We start from the raw sequence: 23902 nt of genomic DNA, 5'->3' as shown, positions 1-23902 counted from the left end.
GCAGCGCAATTTGGTCTGAGTGTATCCAGATATAGTAGTATTGATTGTCTTTGCACAGCATAAAGGAATGTATTTAGAAATACATTCCTGTGGTGGTTTTTGTTTTTTGAAATAACTTTTTCATCTCAGTTGCGCTGTTCTTTTCCACTTAGAATTGCATTAGAGCACTGTTTCTCATTCGGTTCCCAAGGGGGTTATGTACAGGGCAGATGTCACTCACTGGGACGAGCAAAAATAATCTCCATCTACTTGCTTCTCTGCAGAAATAACTGCTGTTAGAAAATGAAGCAGTGGTGTGCTTCCTGTCTTGCCAATTCAGCCATTTCATAGGAACATCTAAGTTATCTTCAGGGACTGGTTGAGTCAATGGCTAGCTACTTTTAGCTCTTTCCCACATTTTGTAGCTCATAATATTGAGGGACACATGAAGGTAACTCATCAGAAGGCGACAAAAATACAAAACAAACAGTGTGTGTAACACAGAAGGATAAGTAGCTCTGTGAACTGCTGAACTATTAAATCTGAAAAGTAGGTTCTTAGGTACCTTATACAATTCTTGTACTGAAGATTTGCATTCAGTTAAGGTGTTAAAAGGAAACTGCTTATTAAATTATGTGAAACAATGGGAATTTAACCCAATCCCACTGTGAAGTGTGATTTTAATTGTGATTTTAAAAAATATATGTATTTCCATGCACTTACGTGGGTAGGGAGGTATGCATGCCCACATCCATGCATGGAAATGGCATCACTATGAATGAAAATCTGAAAAGATGGAATTTTAAAACAATAAAAGTACAAAGGAAATAAAACGTAAATGGATGGAAGGATGATACAAGTGCTGTTGATAGGCTGGTGCAATTGAAGCCTGGAGGGTGTGTAGTCAACAGTCTGACCTGAATGAAGCTGATACAAAAAGAAATCGGAGTTCGCCTCTTATCTAATCCTTGCTAGCATCTCTGGACTGGATTCCACTGCAAGTCCTCCAGGCGTGAAGTGTTAGCAGCTGACACACTCAGTGTAGCTATCTGTAGATGTAGAGTATCTGGCATCTATAAGGATTAAACTAGGCTGCAATATAAAGCTTTAGAAGGAGAATTAATTAAAATGATGGTATGTCTAAATCTTTCAAGGATGCTTAAGTCAATACGCACTGAATTGCCTTCTTTTAAGTGTCCTGTATCCATTTTAGGTACTAAGGTAAAGTATTCCTATTTCCCTTTACTTATAATACTAATTTAGCCATCAATCCTGCACTCTTAAATGAGGATCCTAGGTTTCTATAAATAGCAGAATTTCACAGGACCACTTAGTGTTTTGGAAACTCCCAGCTGGTGCTTCTGGCCACTCCTGCAGCAGTGCAAATAAAGGTCTGGCCTTGCTGCAGAAAAGACAGTGAAGATGACTCTTCATTACGCTACAGTGAGTCCAGGCTAGTCAGGGGCTGGAGCATGTCACATAAGGAGAGGCAAGAATGCTGCATTTGTTTCAGACCTCAGAAGAAAACAAGGAGGGGAAATCTTACTGCTGCCTACCAGTGCTTATTAGGGAAGTGTGCAGAAAACAGAACATGGCTCTTCTCAGAGAGGTGCTGATAGGCTGAGAAGTGGCGAATGAGAGGTTCCACCAGGGAAATGCTTGTCTAGATAAGACCAGGAGGCTGAGCAAGGCGTTGGTCTGGATGTCACCCAGAAATTCCTTCTGATGTAATTCTCTGGTTCCAGGTTATAATTTTTTTTTGTAAGGATTAATTTTTTTGATTTGTTAGTAATGGAAGTGAGACTACAGAGGCAACTGCGTATTTGGATAGGCCAGGCAGCAGTAAGAATACGTCTTATCATGGAGTAATAGAAGTATCATTTCACCACCATCACCTGGTAGGTGTCTGCCTAGGTAGTTGAATAATATAAGTATCTCCGTGTCAGTTTGTTAATAATTGCTTTCTCAGCAGGCCGCTGACAAATGCACTGTAGGTTTGATGTGGTCTTCTACTGCTAATGACCTTTGATGTGCTCAGAAAATATAAACTCAAAACCTATTTGTAAGAAATACAAAAAGATGCTATTAAATAACCAGATACGTTTTGTGTGCCTCAAAACAGTGCATGCTGTCCTACTACAATTTGAGCATTGTTTCATGATAACAGGATGGCCTGTGAGTAACCTCCTGTAAAAGCAGCGCTCAAATAATTCTGACAACCAAACACAAAGTCAGAAAGCAGTTCAGATATCAGGTTCTACATTGTTATTGAGGATGTCTACTTTGTGTAGATTTTATTTGTAGAACTCTAAATTCTTGGGGAAAAAAAAAAACAAAACACAACAGCAAGTAAATATGAGTGCTAAAAACAAACAAAAAACAGCAAGGCAATTAAAAAAAATACTGAATATTATTTTATAAAAGGTGATTCAACCAGTCTTATTATTAATCTTATCTGAGATTAACAATCCTTTTGTTGTTTTCCAAAAGCATGGGAGACGTTGCTATGTTGTTTCTGCTCCTTATGAGCAGAAGAACAAGAAAGTGTCACTCGTCTCATTTGATCCTTCCTTCTAGTTCACATGTTTCTGTGAACATCGTAAAATTCAGGGACAAATGAAGATCTTGCATTCTTCTAACTCAGTTTGGAAAAAACAGATACAGTTTTTCCTGAGAGGTGTGTGGAAGGACAAATAGGAAGAAAAATGAATCAATAGAAGGATTCTGCGGCTGCCTAATAAGGAACTTTTACTAAATAGGAACGGTTGCTACTTCAAACAGCTTCTTTCCGTTGTCATTTGCAGCATGGACAACACCAGCAGCATATTGCTCTGCAAGGGTTTCTTTTCCGATATTTGACTGCAAGTCCAAATTTTTCTCTAGATATTTGAGTGTATTCTTGAGTGTTGTTCATACTGATTTCTATGTTGTTGATCATCTCCCCTTGCTCCTCCACCAGAAGCGATATCTGGATAAAAAGTTCCTTCAAGTCTTTGATCTGGTTTTCCAGACTGACTAATTCTTTGTGTCTCTGTTCAATCTCTGAAAGTTGCGCTTTCGTTATTTTGACTTCAGTGAGTAGGTTTTCATTGAAAATATCCCATTTTCCTTGTTGAAGCATGTCATTGACTTCTTCCTCAGATACCTCCTTACCAGCTACTTCAAGCTGACGAACGATAAACCTTCTGCATTTCTCTTGCTTGACTGTTATAGCTTCGTTGTAGGAGAGCATAGCATTTAGGTAACACCGGGATAGGAAAGCATGCTGGGAGGATAGAATTCTTACTATGGCAGATGATAACCCGTGTTCACTTTCAGCTTTTTTCACTGTTTTTGACAGTTCATCCAAACCCTTTCTTACATGTTCTGCTTGAATTTTGATTTCTCTTGCTATGTTAGATTCCTTTTTAAGAACACTGAACCTTCTCATTGAAGACACTAGGCTCTTTTGTTGTTGACTAAATTTATGAACTTCATCCACCAAATTATTGATTTCATTCTGAAGCTTCTGGATTTCATGGAAGTGCCTTTCAGTTATGGGTTCCCGTTCGTAAATAATGGCCTGCTGTTCAAACTCTTCCTGCTCATCTTGTACAGGTGGGTGGTTGTTTTCTCCAACTATCTGCAGTTCCTTAACTCTCAATTTAAGCTCTTGGAGGCGGTCTCTCATGGTTTTTATACTCAGTTTTTCTTAGCTTGTTCTTTTCCTCTCTTGCAAGACAGGGAGTTAACTCCAATATCCAATGTTTTCTTAGTTTGCTGTAATCAAAGTGTAACAAAAATCCATGTTAGCAATTGTCCATATGCAACAAAAATAGCTATGGAGATGAGAGCTAATTCCCTCTGTACAGAGGTAAAATACAAGCAGCAGCAAATCAAAAGTCATTAGGCATTATGATTGAATGTACATGATAGGTATTGTCATATTGTCAGGGCATTCTGCTCTTTAACCCAGTTTTTGTAGGGCTTATTCTCATAACCAAGCATTTTTTTATTTATTTTTCTTCAGGTGGATACAGCTAAGTTTTCCCTTAGCTTCTTCGTTATCTAGTGTTTTTTCCACATACAGTGATTTCAAGCCTGATCCTATTTTTGTGATAAATGTATAGTGTAGGGTCCAGAACCTAGAATATGCAGGAATTTGGTATATGAAGATGACTTTTATTTGGGGGAGGAAGAGAGGAGTAACTCAAATTCTTATTTTACCATAATTAATCATTTGAAAGAAAAATAATCTTTTTTTTTTTTTTTTTGGGGGGGGGGGGTGTTGGAAATGTGAGTTAGTTATTCTTTATTCTCAGTTGGAGATGTACACTTCAGCCGTAGAAGCTGAGGCAGTCTAAGGAGTCAGTTTTGGCTTGAGTAAACTACTTTAGGCTTTTAGTTTAGCCATGCTGAATTTTTTTATCCTTTTTCCTTGGCATCACTTTCCTGTGGAATTAAACTGATGGTAACTGAAGTAGTAAATTCTACAGCAGAACAGAACAACAGAACTCTTGACTATGAAAATACATATTTTTTAATATATTGTTTGTGAACAATACTGTTTGAAAACAATAAATTGTTTTCACAGAAGTGAACCCTGTATCATTTATGTTGGGACTTGAAGATTTTCTAAGCTACTTCTGAATTTTTCTATTCTTACTTTGTCATTTGAGATTTTTAATAAAATTTATACAAATGTACTCTGTACACCATATTAAGATACAATTCAGTAACGTTTCTTGTTTAACAGAAAGTGGACTTAGTGGTGTTTTCTACCTTAGCTGTTGTGTGAGCTTCACTGGAGATAGTTAAACTCCAGTTCTGTTAACAAAGATCTTAATGTGATACTGAAGTTTTTTTTTCTGGCAAGTGATTTTTATAGAAAATCTTAAAACAAACAAAAAACCATACCTTTCAAATGACTGTGGGTGTAACGCTCAGCCTGGCCTGTACAGTCATTCTAAATTTCCCTATTTGCTTTGAAAAAAGTCCTTTAAATATTTCAGGAGCTTGCTTGAAGACATCTTCTATGTTAAAAACAATCAATCAAAAAAAAAAAAAAAAAAAAGAGAGAGAGAGAAATTGTCAGCTTGATGCAGCTGTTTTATAACTAAATGTCCACAATAAAAATAAAATCACACTGTTAAATGCCTGCCTGTGTTATTGAACACAGCAATATCCATGGAGGAATATCTGTAACGTGTTATGGCCCTGGATGGAACATTGACCAAGGAGCCCTGAAAAATAGAAGTGATAAAAATGAATATTTTAGAATGCAAATATTTCTTCTTAAAGTTTGGAGAAAGAAAGAATGCTTGAAGGCTTTTATGTTACAAGGAGCAAGAGCTTGGGAAGGGCTGTTGGTGGGTGTTTCAGTGAGAACACATGGTTCTGGGATTTAAAGTTAATTGCAGCATGTCCTAGACTCTGGACCAAAAGACTTTTCGGTAACTTTGACACACATTGTGAATGTTGTAGGCATTTTTTCCTAAGATTGTCATAAAAGTAAGTCTTTTTGAAGAGTATTAAGGTTTATTTGTTTGAATTTGTATGTGGCACCTTTACTCAATTTTTAAATGTTTTATTTCTTTGTGAGCTTTTATTTGCGTAAATGAGGTACCTGGAATGTTGCAGGTGATAAGGCCTGGATAGGAGATTTGAAGAGGACTAAAACAGTTTTTTCATCAAACAGCTTAGGCAAAGCACCCCTTTTTCATTGAAATATTCTTCCAAGTTTTAACTTGGCTTTTCAAAATTCGCATACTGAAGGAAGGGCATTTGGTAGTAAGATGTTTTATGTTGTACACTTTCATTACTTGGAGCATAACCTCTAAACCCTAACAGGCAGCTTCCAGAAGTCTTCAAATATGAATCATATTAATGAACTTGAGTTTAAGGAGCAAATACTAAACACACGTACCCTGTACCCTTTTGTGCAGCAACTGCAAAGCTTATCTTTTAATAAAATACTTTTTGTCATGGTTGTTTTAGGGCTGCTACTATTGATTGCTTTATTCATCCTCTGCCCTGTATACAAAAAGGCTGCTTTATTCTGTACAAATCAAAAGTGTTGGTCATTACTGCTTTGAAGTAGACTGAAGTTGGGTTTTTCTTTTTAGTTTAAAGGTTTTTATAAATATAATAAACAGTTTGTAGCTAGCAGTTAGTTTGTGACTAGCTTGCATGCAGTGCTGTTAAAGTCACAGATCTCTCCTCAGCACTAAACCTCAGCCAAAGGGGCTAACTGGTAATTTTCCATTACAAAATGACTGTGAAAGCTTTGAAATCAGATACTGGCTCTACTGGGCCCGAGATAGAAAATACAAAGCTGTAAGCTGTATATGCAAAAATAAAATGAGCAGTTTGGCCTTTCAGGGTTGTGTGCTTAATCTGTAACTGCATTTTTAAAATGTAAACCAATTCAGAAATTCTTCAAGGGTTGACATGTTTGCGTTAATCCCAAATTGTTCAGTGTATCTCAGTTACTCAGAGCAAGAATTGCTTCCTTTAGATACCTCTGCCTGATCTGACAGCTCACCATGATACCGAGGGTGGATCGCCTCTGTTAAGCATTTCTGTTGATTTCCTTAGGAAGACTCCGCATCTTTGCATGTATGGTTATGTTTAGTATTATGTAATTCTGCACAAAGTCTTTTGTTTTAACTGAGAGAGTTTCCATTGCGTAGGTTTTATAAAATGCAACTATTATAAAGTTCAACTATTTTTAATTGTAGGAAAGACAGTATTTTTTTCAAACTTCCCATGAATGTTTTCCTTGGGCTAAGATCAAGAATGGAAAAATCCTGATAACAAGTGAAGTGCTCAGGTCCATGAGATTTCTACTTAGGGTCTTCCGGACAAGTCAAACATCAAACATGTTTCTTCCATAGGGTTATTCAGCCTTTAGTGCTGAGCAATGCAGTAATATTTTCTGGCTGTTTTTAGAGGTTTCAAGGTAGTCTTCTGCAATAGCAGTGTTTTAAAACCAAAATCCCAATTCTAAGGATTCTTTTTAGTAAGCAAATGCAGATTTCTGTCTTATCCAAAAGGATGCATCTTGTAATAGATGCAAAGAATCAATCCAGTAACCAGTCAACATGCAAACAATTTTGTTACATTTGAATAGCTTCAAATGCCACTGCTGGGGTTTCTCTGATCCCTTATGCATATTTAAGGTCCCTAAATAGGTTTTTGCGTAATCTAAGTCATGGAGCTGAACACTGTGAACATGTTTTCCACAGATTTAAATCTTGCTGTCTGCAGGAGGATTAGGTGAAAAACAAAACTTTAAATGCTTCAGAGACTGATCACAAGAAAGAATGTTGATATTGTACAGTAATATGGATTTCCCTTACTGTTTCTTTTGTTGTTGTTTATGTCTTCCTCTCCTTTCCCCCCATGTTTCAATATCTGAACTTAGCATTTGTTGATTTACTGCAAGAGAATTCCAAAAGCCTGGTAGCTGTTAGGAGTTACGTAACTGTACTGAGACTTACGATCAGGCGAGCTTGCAAGTAATTTTTTGGAAAATACTACTTTGGGGTGGAGAAAAATACAAGTTGTATTTATTTTATTACAGTAATTCCTCTGAATTGCTTAACTTGCCATGGTTTATCTCCCTACAGCAGAAGAGAGGCAATTTCTTCAAGGTAACATTCTTTTGAGATGTTTCAGAACTGCTTGGCACCACCAAGACTGCTGCAGAGAAAGTTCAGTGTGGGGCATGCGAAAGGAACCAGGAATGCTAAACAAGGCTTCACAGAAGTGTCCTGACAGTCTGTTTTAGTACAGCCTAACACATCTGTTGACCCATGTTAATTTAACATGGCTTGGCAATCCTGTGCTTGAAAGCAAGTTCTAATGGCACCATTTAATGTTTATGTGAGCTGGCAAGACTTCTTGTATCTAAGGAAATTAAAGTAATGACTGCAAAGCTCTAAAACATACATGCAGTCATGCAGTTACTCCAACAGAACACAGTTCAAGTTTTCCAAAGGACAGTTACCATTTTTTCATGTGCTCAGTCTGCTGTGACTTGAAAGTGAGTCAACCATAGGACCGTAAGAACTGAGCTTCATGTTCAATTTGTATATCTATTAATGACTGACATGTACTTTTTGATGTTTTGGGCTCATTGCTTTTGAAATATTTGAATTTTTTTTTTCTTTTTTTTTTTTTTTTTAAAAAAAAAAGCAATAGAATTTTGTGACTATTAGAGGACTTGCATACCTATGCAAGGTATGAATCATCACTAGTTCCCTGCAGATGGAACAGTTTCTTCTCAAAATCAAACTTGTAAAGAAGTGAGCAGAAAACACTTCAGGTAGATATTTTTTTTTTCTTGTTTAAACATCAGGCTCACTAAGCAGTGGAATGAAAGCAATTGAACCCTAGTTTCATATCTTACATCCTATCTGGCTTGCCTTCAAAACCTGCCTCTGAATTTGCTTGCCAGTAAGTGTGGTTGATTATACTGGCAGCTGAAACACATGCTGGTTTCAAATAAATAAGGATGTCTTCATGATGAAGATAACCTTGGAAATTGTCCGCTTGACTTTTTGAATGTTCCGTAACAAACTTTGTTCATATAGTGAGCCCTTGTTGTTGTCCTTAGTGTTTGTGTATATGGATAGGGGTACGTCTTGTTCTTTCAGTTGAGATGAAAGACATATTGTTGAAGCTTTGGCCAATACAGAGAGAATATGCCTACTCCTTTAGAGTTGAGTAAAGGAAATACGTGGATGGAAAGCACCCGAATGACTTGGTGTCCCCTACGTTTAAATTAAATAAAAATACTTCATCGGTGATTAAAATATCACAGCTTAGCACATCCTCAGTGGCCTTATCAGGCATTTTCTTCACTGATGGTTGGAAAAGCGGTTAGAACAGCTTAGAGCAGTAAAGGTGAAACAAATCAAAAGGTGGGAGAGCATTAGCTTGCTAAATGGCAGCCTCAGGTTGTTGGCTAAGTTCAGAAATGGCTCTGAATGCTCTTACATATACACACCTGAAGAGCATCAGCAAGGTCTGTCCATGTTTCTGGCCATTCCTCAGACGTGGCTGCTGCTACATCTTCTTCTTTTTGGAGTTACCTATGCTGAAACTTTGTTTGGAACCAGGATCTCAAGCTGCAGGCTAGTCTTTAAAAAAGATACTGTGTAAATATGGAGACCCTCTAATGTGGCTGCAGTAATTCAGGCAGTCATGTGGCACTGTGCATTTTTGGGGTACAGTTAAAAGCTGTGTAGTATTGAAAACGTAGCCGAAGATCAGACTGGGCTACGGTATGGATAAAGGGAGAAGGATGTAGGGAGTAGGATGGGAGTAAGGAAGGGAACAAGACAGTCTGTAGGAGAGAGAGAATCAGACCCAGTTTTGCCTAGCACTAAGCTGTGTTCAGAGTTTAAGGATTATTGACTTGCTTTCATAAGCATACTCTATTCGGAGGGAGGAGGAGGAATTCACATGCTGCATTTTATTTTGGTCATGCTGGCATACCTTATCTCCTAGAAGGGCTTTTCCCAATACCCCATGATTTTTATCATGCAGATCCACTGGTGATTAAGTTTGTATTTGTTTTGGTAGGCATCTTCATAGCTGACCAGTTTAGGAACACGGTTTTCACATCCTTGTCAAATGTTCTAATGGTATTGCAAGAATCTTTGACTTTTTATAACTTTAATTTGTTACTCATCAGGGAATCACTCCAAACTGATGACATGTGGTTGGGCAAGTCTTGATAAAGACAGTTACTTCTGCCGAGGAGAATAACAGATCATAATGAATAGACCACCATTGTTAATCTGTCATCATGATAAAGTTTGTCCTAAATTCTTTTCAATTCTTTTCAAAATTTTTATTTCCATCAAATTCACTATCTCCTATGTTTAATATATATACATATATATTTAAAGGTTCTTGTGCTTAATTGCAAAGTAGCCAATTAAAATATTCTTTAATCGCTCTACTTTGTCTATAGACCTATTTATCAGGGAGCATATATACAAAAATGATACTGGGTCTGCATTAAGTTAAAATGCATCTGTGAAGTAGTTAAGCTGATCTTATGGAACTCTTGTTACTGGTTGTCATTAGATTCAGTGGCTTCTTTTGGGGGTCTGGTGTGTTGTTTTTCATGCTTTTTGTTTGTTTTTGTCTTTTTCCTGATTTACCAAAAACTCCTGTTTAGGTTCCATAGTTCTATTTGCTGTTTCTAGATTATTGAGCATCTTCATTAAAATGTCTGATACAAAAGAGGACTCTGTATTTGATCTTTGATTTAGTTTGTATGCTGCCAATGTTAATTCTAATATGCTGAGGTCCATTAGAAGAGGAAGACTTGCAGACAAGCAAAGGACAGAATTCTCTTTAAAGCTTTGAGGTGTGTAATCTCTGTTCTACATTACACTCTATTCGTTACCTCTGCTGAAACAGCATTTTTTTTTTTTTTTTGACTGCAGCAAAAATAAGGGTCAGCTCGTTTTTCTGCCCTGCCCCTTAGTTATGAAGGGCACAGGGTAGAAAATGCTTTGAGGCAATGTGTCCCAAAGGAATTTCAGGTTAAAAGCAAATATTTTTTTAAATCAATTTCTAGGCTGCAACTGTCTTACAGCTCTGTTATATGGTGTTTAACTATATAACTGGTTTTTGACAGCAGTGTCTTTGAGTAACTGTGGCTTTGAATTGAAATTTCAGTTTGCTAAAATAGCTATGTTCTTATATATTCTCCCAAGAAAAGAAGGAACATGTTTGGTGTCCTGGAATCTTGCGTTATTACGCCAAGTTATATTTTAAGGAACTAAGAAATCTTGCTATAGGTTGTGCTTATTTTCTCCTTTGTTCATAAAAGAAAGAAAAAAAGGAAGAAAAAAGTTTCCATTAACTTGTCTTGTAAACAAACATGCTTAAGCCAAGGATTATCAGGAAGCAAGGTGGTTGGATGAAATTATCCTTTTAAATTATCTCTGTCTTAAGATGATAATTCCTTGGAAAAACATACTTAAGAATAGTTCTAAATTCACGTTTCTGTTTGTGGGAAGTGTGGGAGTTGTTCAACAGGAAAATATCAAGGGCAGAGAGCTTGCCTTGGCTGTAAACCTGAAAAAAGATGCCATTTATATTTGGAAGGTAGCTAAGTAGTATCACAGTACACTGCATGATAGTGCAAAATAATATTTTCAGTGCAGGGGACTTAATAGATATCTCATTAAGATATACTAACGTGTAAAGATCGTTTGAATTTTTCAGTCATTGTCTCTGGAAAATAGGCTATAGCGTGTTGCTTCTGGTATAGCTGACAATGTGACACTGAGGAAATGTAGTCTTGCTTCTTGTCCCCTTGAAAGAAAGTATCACCCACCATAGCTGCCACAAAGCTACCAGGTAAACCCAAAATGACCGATATGGAGAATAGAAAATGGCACATCTGAAGCGAAGGAGTGTGGGAGTTCTCTAACTAGTGTGACATAAGTCATGGGAAGGGGAGAAACATCAGAACTGAGAATGAATGTGTAGTTCAAATAGACTAAAGTAGGCCTGAGTGTTCAAGGAGTTCATGAGACAGGTAAAAATGAGTCCAGAGTTGCTGGAAAAGTGCCACCAAACCATGCTGCTGGATTAAGCGCTCCAAGGGAGATGGGGTTGGGGGTATTGAACAGACCTTAGTTATTTAAATTAATTTAGATGTTCTTGAGCAGTTGGCCAGAAATCAGTAACACGCTCATGTTGTTGGAAATGTAGTTGTCTTATGCTGATGTTTATGGTTTTTGTATGATATGGGAAAGAACCCTGGGAGAGAAAAGGATAAATGAGTAATAGAAGTTATAGATCTTACCATTAGTAGGGTGGGAAAAGATAGTAGGTTGTGAACCATCTATATTAAAAGCTTCTATACTTTCAAAATCTCTACAACTGCCAGTCCATTCCAATTAGAAAAACATGGTGATGTTGTTTTTTTAATGAACTATTTGGTTCAAAGATGCACAGTGAGTATGAGGCAAAGCTAGGATTGCGCCTTCGAGTTTCATATCATGTTATGAATGTGTGGAAGGCTTCAGGGAAGGGATATACCACTCTTTCCATGTATGCAGGCAATGATTCTCACGTTCTCTACAGAAACTTTAGATAATGGAAGGTGGTACGGTCATGCTTTTGTACTGACGTAAGTTGCAGTTGCAGTATGCATCAGTAAGTCCTCACTGACAAAACAATGATCTCACTCTGCAAATCAGTTAGTCTGTATTCTCTCTAATTGGTAAGGGATTGGGGTATCCCTTAATTTAGAGTAAAAATGAGTTTATTTGATGTTCTTATTATATTTCACCTATAAACTAAAGATTTACTGTCAGTGGTGCTCTTTAAGAGACTTCAAAAAAAAAAAAAAGAGCAGTAAAGAGAAGTAAATACATCTTTGGAGATACCTGTTTTTTTTTTTTCAGACAAGAATAATCCTAGAAATCAACACCATCGTTGGTTTAGATGGTACAAATATGATGGCCACCTACGAGTCACAGCAATCCAGATAGAAAATCATCATCTCCTCTGCCAAAAATGATATAATGAAGGTCCAGATATTGATGTATTTTAAGGCAGGATTTGAAAGTAAACTAGCAACAAGAAAATGGGCTGTAGCAGGATGAACGGGTGAACTTCTTTCCATTTAATAGGAGGTATAGTTTGATCTTCTAGTTAGCAGCTTTCTCTAAAACTAGAGTTGCTATACATCTGTTCTAAGATTTTTTCACCCTGGTAGTTGCAGGCCCAAAATTTGTACTGTGCAAAATCCCACCTGGTTTTCATTTCCATTTCATCTGTCAGACCACATAGCTAAGTACTGCAGCCCTGGAACTCATCTACTCATCTTTAATAAATGGAAGGATTTCTAGGCAGTTTTAATTAATTATATATATTACAGGTAACTTGATGAAACAACTTCACTTTTTGCCTTGGTATTGATATTTCAATATCAAATGCAGTGTAAGAAAATAATTCATATTTGCAGGTTTTTTAAATCTTATATGAAAACAGGTGGCAGTTTAACTTACTGTCATTGTGTTCAAAGTTATATACCTGGAACTTGAACATAGTATTGTGGTTGTGAGCTCAGATCTCACTGGGCAAATCTATTTGATTAATAGGTAGGATTAAACTGATAGCAGAGTGTTGTGTCAGAGAAATATGCTTTTAGTAAATAGCAATGTGATTCAGATGTAAGGTGGGAATGTGGCCACTTACCTGAAGTGAAACAAGTGATAATTGTCATTCTTTTGACCACTTCAAAAGGTGGTATGAGAGAAAAGTTTCTCTAGAGTTGCCTGGAGATACTGTAAACAGGATGAGTTTAGAATTCTACATTTAGATAAATGTGAATAGTTAAAAGTGACCTGGAGGAACTGGTTAGGGAAAGGTTGAATCAGAGAAATTTATCTGTTTGCAACTACATATATACAAACTCTTAACTGATGTTTATAGGCAGATAATCCTGGAGCTCCTCGCTCACTAGATTTTTGGTACAGTTTACCCTAATATTCAAAGTATTGTTTTACATAAGAATTGAAGGTGTGAAAAGCAGACTAGGGAAATGAAATATTCAGTATGTTTGAGAAAAAGCCTAATATCAATCAGTAAAAAGCTACTGATGAGTTTGTAACTGTTGTGAACAATCCGGAAGGTGCCAGAAATTAGGGCAGCTACTTGGAGTGCCAAAGAATATAGCTTAAGATCTGTTAAGAGCCACTATTTCTGTAGTTAAAAGTTGTTAAAGGTAATTGCAGAAAAAGAAGGAAACTCAGAGTGCCTTACAGTTTCCATGGGAGGTCTGAAACTGTTTTCTAGTTCTCCTGTGTGCTTGGTTGTTAAAAGTAGCAAGAACTTTGTTTTCTGTGACTTCCTCAAAAAGCCAGTAAACTGCCAATAACTAGAGAGGAAAGAACAGACAAAATCTGACAAACTCGCATATTTCTGCCTGTTTGTGGATCAGTTCAAGTTGCATGGATATGTATGTAAGCAAAGCAATGGTTAAACTTTTTTCTGCTCTAACTTCTCTAGTGTGTGTTGTCCTAGTGACTTGCTGTCTGCAGGATTGTCCAAGAAAAATAAATAGAAGAGAAATGAAATTCTGAAGGAAATAGAACAGTATTTCTAAAAGGTGGACTACAGAAGGAAAAAGATAGCATTGTTCTTTCCTTGTGTCTGTTGCTGTGAAGTTCAAAGGTTCTTCCTCTTGCCTTTGTGTTCCAAGGAATCCCGGTTCAGTCAGTCTCAAAGCTATGGCTCCTTGAAGCAGCCTTAAAGCCTAGTATTTTTGAGCTCACATAGTCATTCACATAATGATACATTTTCTTTAAGTTACTTTTACTCAAGACTGACAGTTCTGACACTAATATTTTGACCTTAGGGATACTTTGCTCCTGCCTCCTCATTGATGTTTATGGCCAGCGTGCGTGTTTGACTGAAAATTTTGAATTTGTGATAACTGACTGTGATTAAACCCCAAAGCAGCATCTGAGACACTTAGAGATTGCTTCCTACAGAATGCCGCTAGTTTTTAGTTTTATGTTGCTGCTGTGTGGGAGTCCCACGCAAAATGCACAAGTTTGTAAGCAAGTGTTTAAAAAACAAACAAACAAAACCTCCAAGCTAACAAAACAAGAAAGCAAATGCATATGTGCACACATGCACTCATGCAAAACACTATCACCCTGAATAAAGAAGCCTCTGCCCTTTCTCTAACACTTGGATTTTTGATGAAAGCTGAGATACAAATGTCTGCTTTTCATATTGGAGCTTTTTCAACAAATCTCTTGGATTGTGAAGCAAGTTTTAATGCTGATTTGTTTACTACTTGCTCAGTAACGTTTTAGAAATAAGTCAAGGAGTACACATAGTTCACGCTCAGGTGTTGTTTTTCACTGGCATGTCTTCAGGCTTCTGAGGGAAATACTGTTATTGAACTGTAGATGTCAGTTGTGCCAATGCACACATACACTCCCTTTCCACACTGTTTCCCATGACTCCAAAAATAAAGTTCAAAGCTCTCTAGTTGCTTACAAAAAAAAAAAACCCTACTTGATATAAAAGTGGTTGGTGCCTTCCTTCCATTATGAAAGAAATGGAGAAAGGTTTGTTGTTACACTGTGAGGGTTCCAAATATACTTTGTGAGATTGGAATAAGCGAAGCATGATTATATATATGAAAGCTTTTCACTCAGTCACCTTAATGTGATAAGCTAACAGACGTGCTCTCCAGAGCTTTCAAGTGTGTTTTTGATATATACTTCCTATATAGTTCTTAAACACAAAAGATTGCTCTATATGAAGTTCTACTGACTTGGAAAATTAAAATCAAGCTCTATCTATCCTTTAAGATAATTCTGACGTATGCTCTAAAGGAGGAGGTTTTATGCATAAAACTTGCCTCAAAACCTAGCATTCCTGTGCATGAGCAGTAGTGCTCTGAGGCTGTATTCACCTCAAGAAATACTGAATTATTTTCAGGGTAGACGTACACTATTTGTGTTCGACACTTAAGACGCATTTCTCTTCTAAACTACACAGACTTTTTCTGATATTTACGGCTTTATAAACATTAAGTAAAAGAAAATTCTTTACCTTTTAATCCTGTGCGGTGGAAGTCTTTCAGTGTTATCCTTTACAAACGAACTCCCCAGGGTAAGCTCCAGTATAATCTGAAAAACATCGCTTTGAATATTTGCCTGAGTATCGTGTCTTGAGTGGCATTCCAGTAAGTATTTTCTGCATGCCTTCTGCTCCTAGTTCTTAAATAATTGTCTAAGGGCTCATCTTTGAGTGTGGCAGTGCGAGAGAGAAGCTGACTTCTGCAACTCCAGTAGACAGGCAAATTGATTACTTTCTACTTGGGGAATCTGGTTCTGCCTGTTTGCAACCCAGCCTAGCTGTGAGGCGGATCGTGCTCCTGGAGTTGGCCAATAGTAGGAAGTGTCCAGGACCAGCTCCCTAGATAGAGACCTGGTGAGCTGCAAGCATAGTACTGGCTACCTCTGAAGCACAAGTGTTTTAAGTGCACTAATTGCTTTCTTCTACACTGAAGCATGAAGGAAAAAGAAAGCAAGGTTGTGGATCTGTCCATACACTTACTTAAAAGGGGGAAAAAATCCAGCATTGTAGTACTCTCTATAGCAGTAAGTATCTTAATAATATTTTAATTCCTTTCATAAGTTTGCCATAAAGGCTGAAGTGGAACAGAGAGTACAACAGGAAATGTATGACCTGTGCTAAATCAGTTCTTGGGGAGCATAAGGTGGAGATTGCTATTTGGATTTTTTGCTTACCCAAATAGAGCACTTCAGCTCTAGCTGTTGAAAACAGCCCGTACTGCAACATAAGTTCTATGGAGAAAATCGAAGATAATTGACCCAAAACCAAATTGTATGCTATTCAAGTTATTCAAGGTTAAAAATCAGCAGGTACTGCAATTTATAGGGCATTAGTGTCACACTTGAACTGAACTATGCAGCTTACCAACATTTCATTCTGCTTCAGCTGTGGTTTGTGGAATGTGCAGTCCAGTAACACAGTAAACTGCAGTTATTTAATCTTGTGATGAGAAAGGAATAGGCAGTAGCAACAAAGTCTGCAATCAGAAATATTTTCTTCAATCAGGTCAAGATAGGAATTGACAGCACTACTGAGGAATGCTTTTTGAGACCAGGGAAAGTCCAATAAGATTTTCAAACTGTCACAAAGATAGGTTAAATGAAAAAATAAAGTGGAGATAATTGGATAATTATGTCCAGTCCTTTAATTGCTCTTCATGTCTTTCTTTAATTCCATTTCAGTTTTTCCCTGCTTTAGCCATGTTCAGTAGCCACACACCGGGATGATGTTAGTTGTTTTCACTGTTTGTTGAGAAGCAACAGTGCCAGAGTATCATATTTAACATGTCATTGGTTCTGTATATGAATTGCAGAACCATTAGGAAATCTCTGCACTAAATCATACAGGGTACAGAGTACAGTAGAATTAGTCTTTTCGTTGAGAAGTGAGAATGGATTATTTAAATAAGGTGGGGGCAAAGAGGGCCTTGTAATTTTCCTAGCTCTGCATGGAAGTCAGCAAAGTTTTGATCATTGGTAGGATGTAGGAAATTTTATCCCCAAGATGGTGATAAATATGTGAACCTTTTGTACTGCAAACCATTCTTAAGACTGATGAAAATCAAGAGAAAATTGTTGTGTCTGAACATTTAAAAAAACTGTCTTTCCATGGTCTCATTTGTACACAATCCTTAAAAGGAAAGACTCTGAAATTAGTGGTGACAAGCAATGTTTTTTAGAGCTGCAGATGTAACACAGATTTTTCTTTTTATATTTCTTGGAGATTAAAAACTCTCTTGAGTAAAATGATTAAGAACTGAGATTCTCATACTGCTATTCTGGAAAATGGGAAGGAATAAGTTCTTGGATCAAACTGAGTTGCTGACAAGTTCTGCTTAATGATGGAGTGAATTCCTACCACTTGTTCCCTCCTTGCAAGGAGTATGATGAATCAGAAGTACTAGCCTTGGTTGAACAGCCCCTAAAAGCCATTTCAGTTGGTGACAATGACTTGAGATTTCAGAAGAAAAGCCATGACGTCTGGTTCTAAAACAATTTTCCATTGCGTTGATGGAAACCTAATGATTTGTGATTTTATCCGGAAAGTTGAATCAGAGTTCTTTTGCAATGGAAGAGTTGCTTAATTTCTGAACGTGAGCCTACTGGAATTGCTTTACTAGAGAGAAGTCAGTGCAATATTAAGGTTCCCTAATGCTATGCAATGCTTCTCTTCACAACTTTTGCACTTAATTTGGATTACAACTATTGTAGAAAGTATTACAACTATTGTAGGAAGCAAAATCAGATTGCATTTTGTGCTTATATTCCAAAATGGTTCGATGAACATTGCTTTAACACAAACAGTATTAGTTTTCATGGTGGCAAGTAATAACTTTGAACAGGAATAGTATATTGTTGTGAAACATTATTTAATGCCTTTTGGCAGTCCCTGGATATTTACCATACTAGCTTTTAATTAAAAGCAGTTAATGAGAAAGGAAAAACTATATATCCTGTTGTCACCAACTGTTTTTATGAAAGGTGGGATCAACACTTAGACTTGACTCCTCTTGTGAAGTTTTGTTTATTTCTTATAAAACTCTTAGCTCCTCATGAATGTAAAATATTTCTTATATGTTTGTCCCTTTTCTGTTGCCTTTGCATAAAAATATTCTTCGGATTTCTATCTAAACTTGCTGATTTGTTATTAACATCTGCTTACACGTGAACTCAGAAAATCATTCACCACCATGAGTGCAAGTTCTTTAAAATTTGTTCTAAGGGAATGCGTCTGCTTGGTGACCGTGTTCCTATATACATAGGTAAAGTACTTGTTAACACTAGTGTTAACACTTTGTTAACACTATTGTTAACACTTTTCTATACATTGTTTCATGTAGACTTGTCTTTTGCTTCTAATAATTTTATCCTTTTCTGTTGAATTTGAAATCTACAGGTATAGAATAAATTTATTAGAATGAATGCATGTTTCTGGAGAATGACTGAGATTTTAGCCTCTTTATTTTTTCCTAAAGAAATAAGGCATACACAATCCTAATGCCTATAGTCCTTCCTACCTTCCTGGATGTTGACCACCTTAAGTCTATTTTAATCAAGGGAATGAGTTTTCAGGGATTGTCGAGTCCTCTGAAAATTATTACTTGGACAGCTGAGAGAAATTCCCATCAGGGACAAGATTTTGCCTTTCTGTGAGAGACAGTTCTACAGAGGTTTTTGCAGTTGTACTTTTCCTTACATGTAGTTTGTGATGCACTTTTTAGGGCTTTAGATCAGAAGCTTTTCCATATTGATATCATACAAAGGAGTTGCCAGTGAAGCATTCAAAAATTAGTCTTGAGGAAGCAACTCAAATTTTTATGGTTGTACTATGGTATCACCACAAGTTTACTGAGGTGAAGAATTTAAATATTGGGATGTTTATTACACTGGACAGCAATCTTTTTAATAGTTATGGATAACAGCGTTGAAAGGAACATACATGTAATATCCTCTGTTTTCAGATCTATGTACGTATTTGAGTGTGAAATGACGAACAACATTTGCTTGGGTGGTAAGACAGATTGGTTTTGTACCATCTACAAAGCACATGTTATTGGCAATAGTGTTGGATACAGTTATGGAGTATGTAGAAAATAAATGTCATCTAAAACAGTAATCTCTCCAAAATTAAGGAGGTGTTTATGTTCTGGAGTCTTCATTGCTACCGTATTTCTAGGAAATAAGACAATAGTGGCACTTTATCGTACAGAAGACTTATTTTACAAGCTATGTGTTTCATATACCTTCCTTTTCTTCTCTCCATGCAATAATAAAGAATGTCTCTTAGAGCCAGTCATGCAAATTCTGAGTTTTACTTACATATATGAAGGGCAGATTCAAAATGCTACATACCAAACTGGCAGCAGAGAAAGATTCTAGAGAGTACACAGACCTGAAATGGTCATGGAGCAGTGTTATATAGGGAAATGCACATGATTTGGGAAGCTATGATGTTCTGAACTTAGATCCATATACTCCAATAGGTTGTACTGGGTAGCTTTGGGTGTAGAGCAGGACAACCTTTTATCTCTGTCTTCTTAGCTGTAAAATAAAATTGCTTTGTCTACAGGGGCAGAGTAATTACTTGATATTAGTATCTCTGATAAAAATGGTAAATGGACTAACATATTGTTTATTAAGTTGAAAGAAAAGCTAGGAAGTAAAGCTGGAACAAGACGTTTTTATTTTCTTCATTTTCCTACTTTTGTCAAAAATATAGTTTTGGAGATCTGATCTCTTTATGTGCCAGGGTGCTAAGTGTTTCTTTTATTTTGATTTTTTTTTCTTTAGGCTGGCAAATAAGCAGGACAGAGAAGGAGCTCTGTCAGAAGCAGATGTAATCGAGTCCTTATCTCTGGAAAAGCTTGTCAATGAACACAAGTGTCTATGTCAAATTGTAAGTATTTTTTTAAGATGTTTCATTTCCTTATACATACGTAATGCTTGCCAAGAGGTAGAGGATTATGCCATATAGCATAAAACAAATCTGGAGCCCTGCAATTGCAGCAAAGATACAGCACGTGTATATGTTTTGCAAATAGGTCTACTGTTCACCTTGACTGTTTCTGGATCTGTTAAAGAAATCTGTATAATGATTCTCGGTGTATACTTCCTGGTCCAGTCTGAAACCACATACAAATAATTATGTACTAATGTGGATTAAAACTTTTTTAGTTAATACAGCAACTTTAGTATAAACACTAAAAAAAAAAAAAAAACATCTAGGAAATAAAATTTGCCGATGTCAACATTCAGGAAGAACCACTGTTCAGATACAATGTTTGTCTCATTTTTGTTGATAGCTCGAACCACCATTTAGTCTGAGCTGCTCTCCGACAAACAGTAAGAATTTAATCTAATTCCCAGCCCAGTAGTCACAGTAAGATCAGGTGTCTTAAAATAACCACATTTCAGGTGTAGAAGTCAGTGTCATGTTAAAAAAAATAAAAATACAAAAAAAAAAGCTTAACTTATCCAAATCAACAGTGCTTCAAGTTTTCTTTAAGCCTTTGTTTTAATCAACAAGTCTGCTAGTTTAACTATTTGTGGGCTTGGACTTCATGATATTTTTCTAATTACAACAATAAATACTTTAAAAGATGATTTGAGTTATGCTGAGACTAGTAAACACCATTTGGGGACAATTTTGTAAAACTATTCCATCTGGTATTTGCTTTTTGAACTTTTTTGTTTGTTTGTTTTTAAAGTGCCTAGGGAGGGTTAAATTCCCTAGGGAGGGTTAGAAAATTCATAGGAAAATACAAAATACTATTATTTTCTCTAGAAAGTTGAGTTATAGCGGGGCCACAGCTATATTCATTGTGTTATGACTCTTTGAGGGCTTTTCTTCAGTCAGTGGACTTTGCAATAGGCATATATAGCAATCATAAAAAAAAAAATTAAAAATTAAGAGCTCACTTCTTTTTCATGAGGGAGTTCTGTGGCAAAAATATTTTCTTGCAAAACACTATCAGTAAAAACAAAAACAACAAAAAAAAAAGGCCTGAACTATTCTAATATGTTTTTTTCCATTACATACTCTGGCATCTTAGCTGAAAGCAGTTGTTGAGAGTCTTGCATACTTCTTGATGACTCATGGGATGAATTTAAAGAGCAATTTTTAAAAGATATAAATAAAAGTAGGCCATATTTTTATTTCATCTTGCTATTTTAATTAGTTTTCTTCTTTTTTTTAATTCCCTTCAAAAATATTAAAACAAATGGAATCATTTTCTCACTGTCACAGTATTAGTCAGAATGACCTTTATCTTTTCCTTTTTAAAATATATTTCTATACTTCCTATATTTCTAAACTTCTATATTTTTATATCTAAACTACAGTAACAGTAACCTTTGTGCAAACCTGGAATAAAATTGCCCCAGTGTTGTCTATTATCTTAGTTTTCTCAGATAAACAAGTTTAGTCTTCTCAGAGAAACAAGGTATTGTTGCCTATACATCTTCTCCCTGATTAGGTTCTGCTACAGAATTCTGTAGGGTTGTAAGGTGAATAACACTCATATTTGAACCTTATTTTAGGCAGTGTTGGAATGTATTAAAATGCAAGCAATGTTTGGCACTCTAGGGGGGAACATAACAGGTCAAAATTACTTTTTTCTGTTGTAAATTTTACATACCTTATCTGGCTATGCTGTAATTTAAGTGCTTGTAACTGAAGATATAATACAGGGAATTTTTAGGTGGTATGAGTTGAGAAGGAAGAAAAATTAAAGTAAAATAAAGTCATGAACATAAATCCCAAATCAATCAAATCATACAATCAGTACGAAATGTTTGTTCTTTGTTTCAAATTAACAGCTTGAAATAAGCACTTGCCTTTAATTGAGTTAAAGACCCATACAGGGTTCCAGAAGATTCTGGAAAACAGTTCTGAAGAAAACAGTTGTGAAGAGAACTAGTAAGGTCTGCTAGTCCTTTTACATGCTTTAAACATGAATCAAGCCATGTCTCTCTGGTTCCAATTAGAGCCCATTATACTTGTATTCGTGACCATGAACATGAAGAACAAATTACTCTTTTCCTATTTGCAATTTCCCATTTCTTGAGGGCTATGATAAGTTTGAAACTTCTTCTCGAGGGAAGAACCAGTCCTGTTCCTCCAGTTGTTTTCTTACCAGTTGTGTTTTCATAATTAGATTTTTTTGATTGTTCTGTTCCTCTTGATACCTTCCAGTCAACCTACGTCTTCTTTCAAGTGTTTCATCCAAGCTAGACTAAGTATTCCAAACTAATTTAGCAATGTTTTGCACCTGTCTTCCAACAGATTTGCCTAATCATGTTTCTCTTGCTTGCTGATGATAATATCGTAAAAAAAAAGTTTCTTTCTAGTCAAGATGCATAATATTGTTGTTTGGCTGGGTTCTTGTTTTTGTTTAAGTAATGTGATTAGAACTGCAAATAATTTTCCCCTTTTTTCTTCCTTGTATTTACAGGAACCTTGCTCGGCTGTCATGGGCTGTGGGAAAAAAATTGATAAATCAATAAAAAAGGGTTTATATTGGCTTCTACATATCATAGCAAAAGATTTTGATGCCTTAAATGAGCGCATCCAAAGAGACACTACTGAACAAAAAGCATATGAGGAACAAAAGAAACGAGAACGAGCTGAGCGAGTGAGAAGGATACGTGAAGAAAGGTAATTCTGTAATTTCTCCTACCTCGCTTTCCTTCTTTCCTCTCTCTCTAAGATGCTTGATTCATTTTTGTACATAAAGCTTGTGGGAACCCTGCTACGATTGGCTTACAAGCCAAGAGCCTTCATATTAGAAGTAATGACCTGAATGCTAAAGCTTTTCTTTAAGACCTACAAGTTTTTGCTTGGTTCACTCCCTTCATTATTTTTATTTTAACTCTGTGCTGGAGATGTACTATGAGTCTGTGAGTGAGAATTGTAAGACAGTTGTGGAATAAATTTGGTCTTGCCGGTATAACTTCACAGAAGGCTAACCTAAAAAATCGTATTGTCATTTATTTTTAATATGCCTTCAAGTGTGTCCTAAGATAAACTTTTATTAACTTAAATAACACTCTCTAATCCAAATGTGAATATGGAAGAGTAAATGTGAAACTTTACTCAACAGAATGCTTGATAAACTTCAGGTTATCCAGCAGGTGAGGTATGGAGGAACTTACGTTGATGCAGGGGAACCAGGGACTTGTGATTTATTTAGAGTCATTGTGGCTCTGCAACCTACAAAGGTTCCTATTAGAGACTGTTGTGAATCATTTTACTGGAGCATTATTACAAAATCCTCCAAGCACCCCTTTTTCACTGTCTGTCGTATACATGCAGAGACCTGCAAGTCTCAGTTACTGAGAAGTGATTGTGAAGTTACTGGGGAGTATCTTGGCTTGTGCTCGTGTTGATTTGTTTTACTCCAGTCAAGTAAATAACTTAGACACTATAATTGATATGAATATGTTTTAAACACTTGGAGTTTGTCACACGCTTAATGTATGTTTAGCAAACATATAAAAATGCACATGCTGTTAGTTTGCCAGATGTCTGCATAGACGAAGCCCTCTGACCATGTTGGCACTCTGCCATGTTGGGAGATAGAGAGAGGAGGGCTGACTGTGGAAAATGTCTCAAAGAGAATGTCTGATAACGTGGGCATTTTCCATATATTCTGTTGCTGATCAGCGATCATGACAGTGTTCATTCACTGGAGGAATACTTGGATCTGGATTAAAGGCTTAAATTGTTTCCCAACTCATTGTGTCTTAGAAGGAAGCTAACTAGTAACTTATGATGTTTTATCATGTAGCTGAGGGATTGGCTC

The 23902-nt window shown here is 36.4% G+C and overlaps 2 protein-coding genes across 4 annotated transcripts in view; one reads left to right on the top strand and one right to left on the bottom strand.

The window, feature by feature from the left end:
• The window catches only part of ARL13B (ARF like GTPase 13B), a 49347-nt gene that overhangs the window by 15086 nt on the left and 10359 nt on the right, over positions 1-23902 (top strand). For all 3 annotated transcript variants that reach the window (XR_014619140.1, XM_084301934.1, XM_084301933.1), the window contains exons 5-6: positions 19890-19995; positions 22553-22755. Coding sequence is in view for 2 of the 3 variants with exons in the window: in XM_084301934.1 (XP_084158060.1) it covers positions 19890-19995; positions 22553-22755 (309 nt within the window). In the remaining variant the exon portion in view is untranslated. The remainder of the gene's footprint in view (positions 1-19889; positions 19996-22552; positions 22756-23902) is intronic.
• Positions 2605-3649, bottom strand: STX19 (syntaxin 19; the record flags this gene model as incomplete). The annotated part of the gene is made up of 1 exon (XM_084288247.1): positions 2605-3649. The coding sequence occupies one exon, from the start codon at positions 3647-3649 to the stop codon at positions 2774-2776; it is 876 nt and encodes a 291-aa protein (XP_084144373.1). The 3' UTR covers positions 2605-2773.

This window comes from Netta rufina, assembly GCF_964035555.1.
Source record: "Netta rufina genome assembly, chromosome: 1".
NCBI lineage: Eukaryota > Metazoa > Chordata > Aves > Anseriformes > Anatidae > Netta > Netta rufina.
This window is presented reverse-complemented; position numbering and strand designations above follow the sequence as displayed.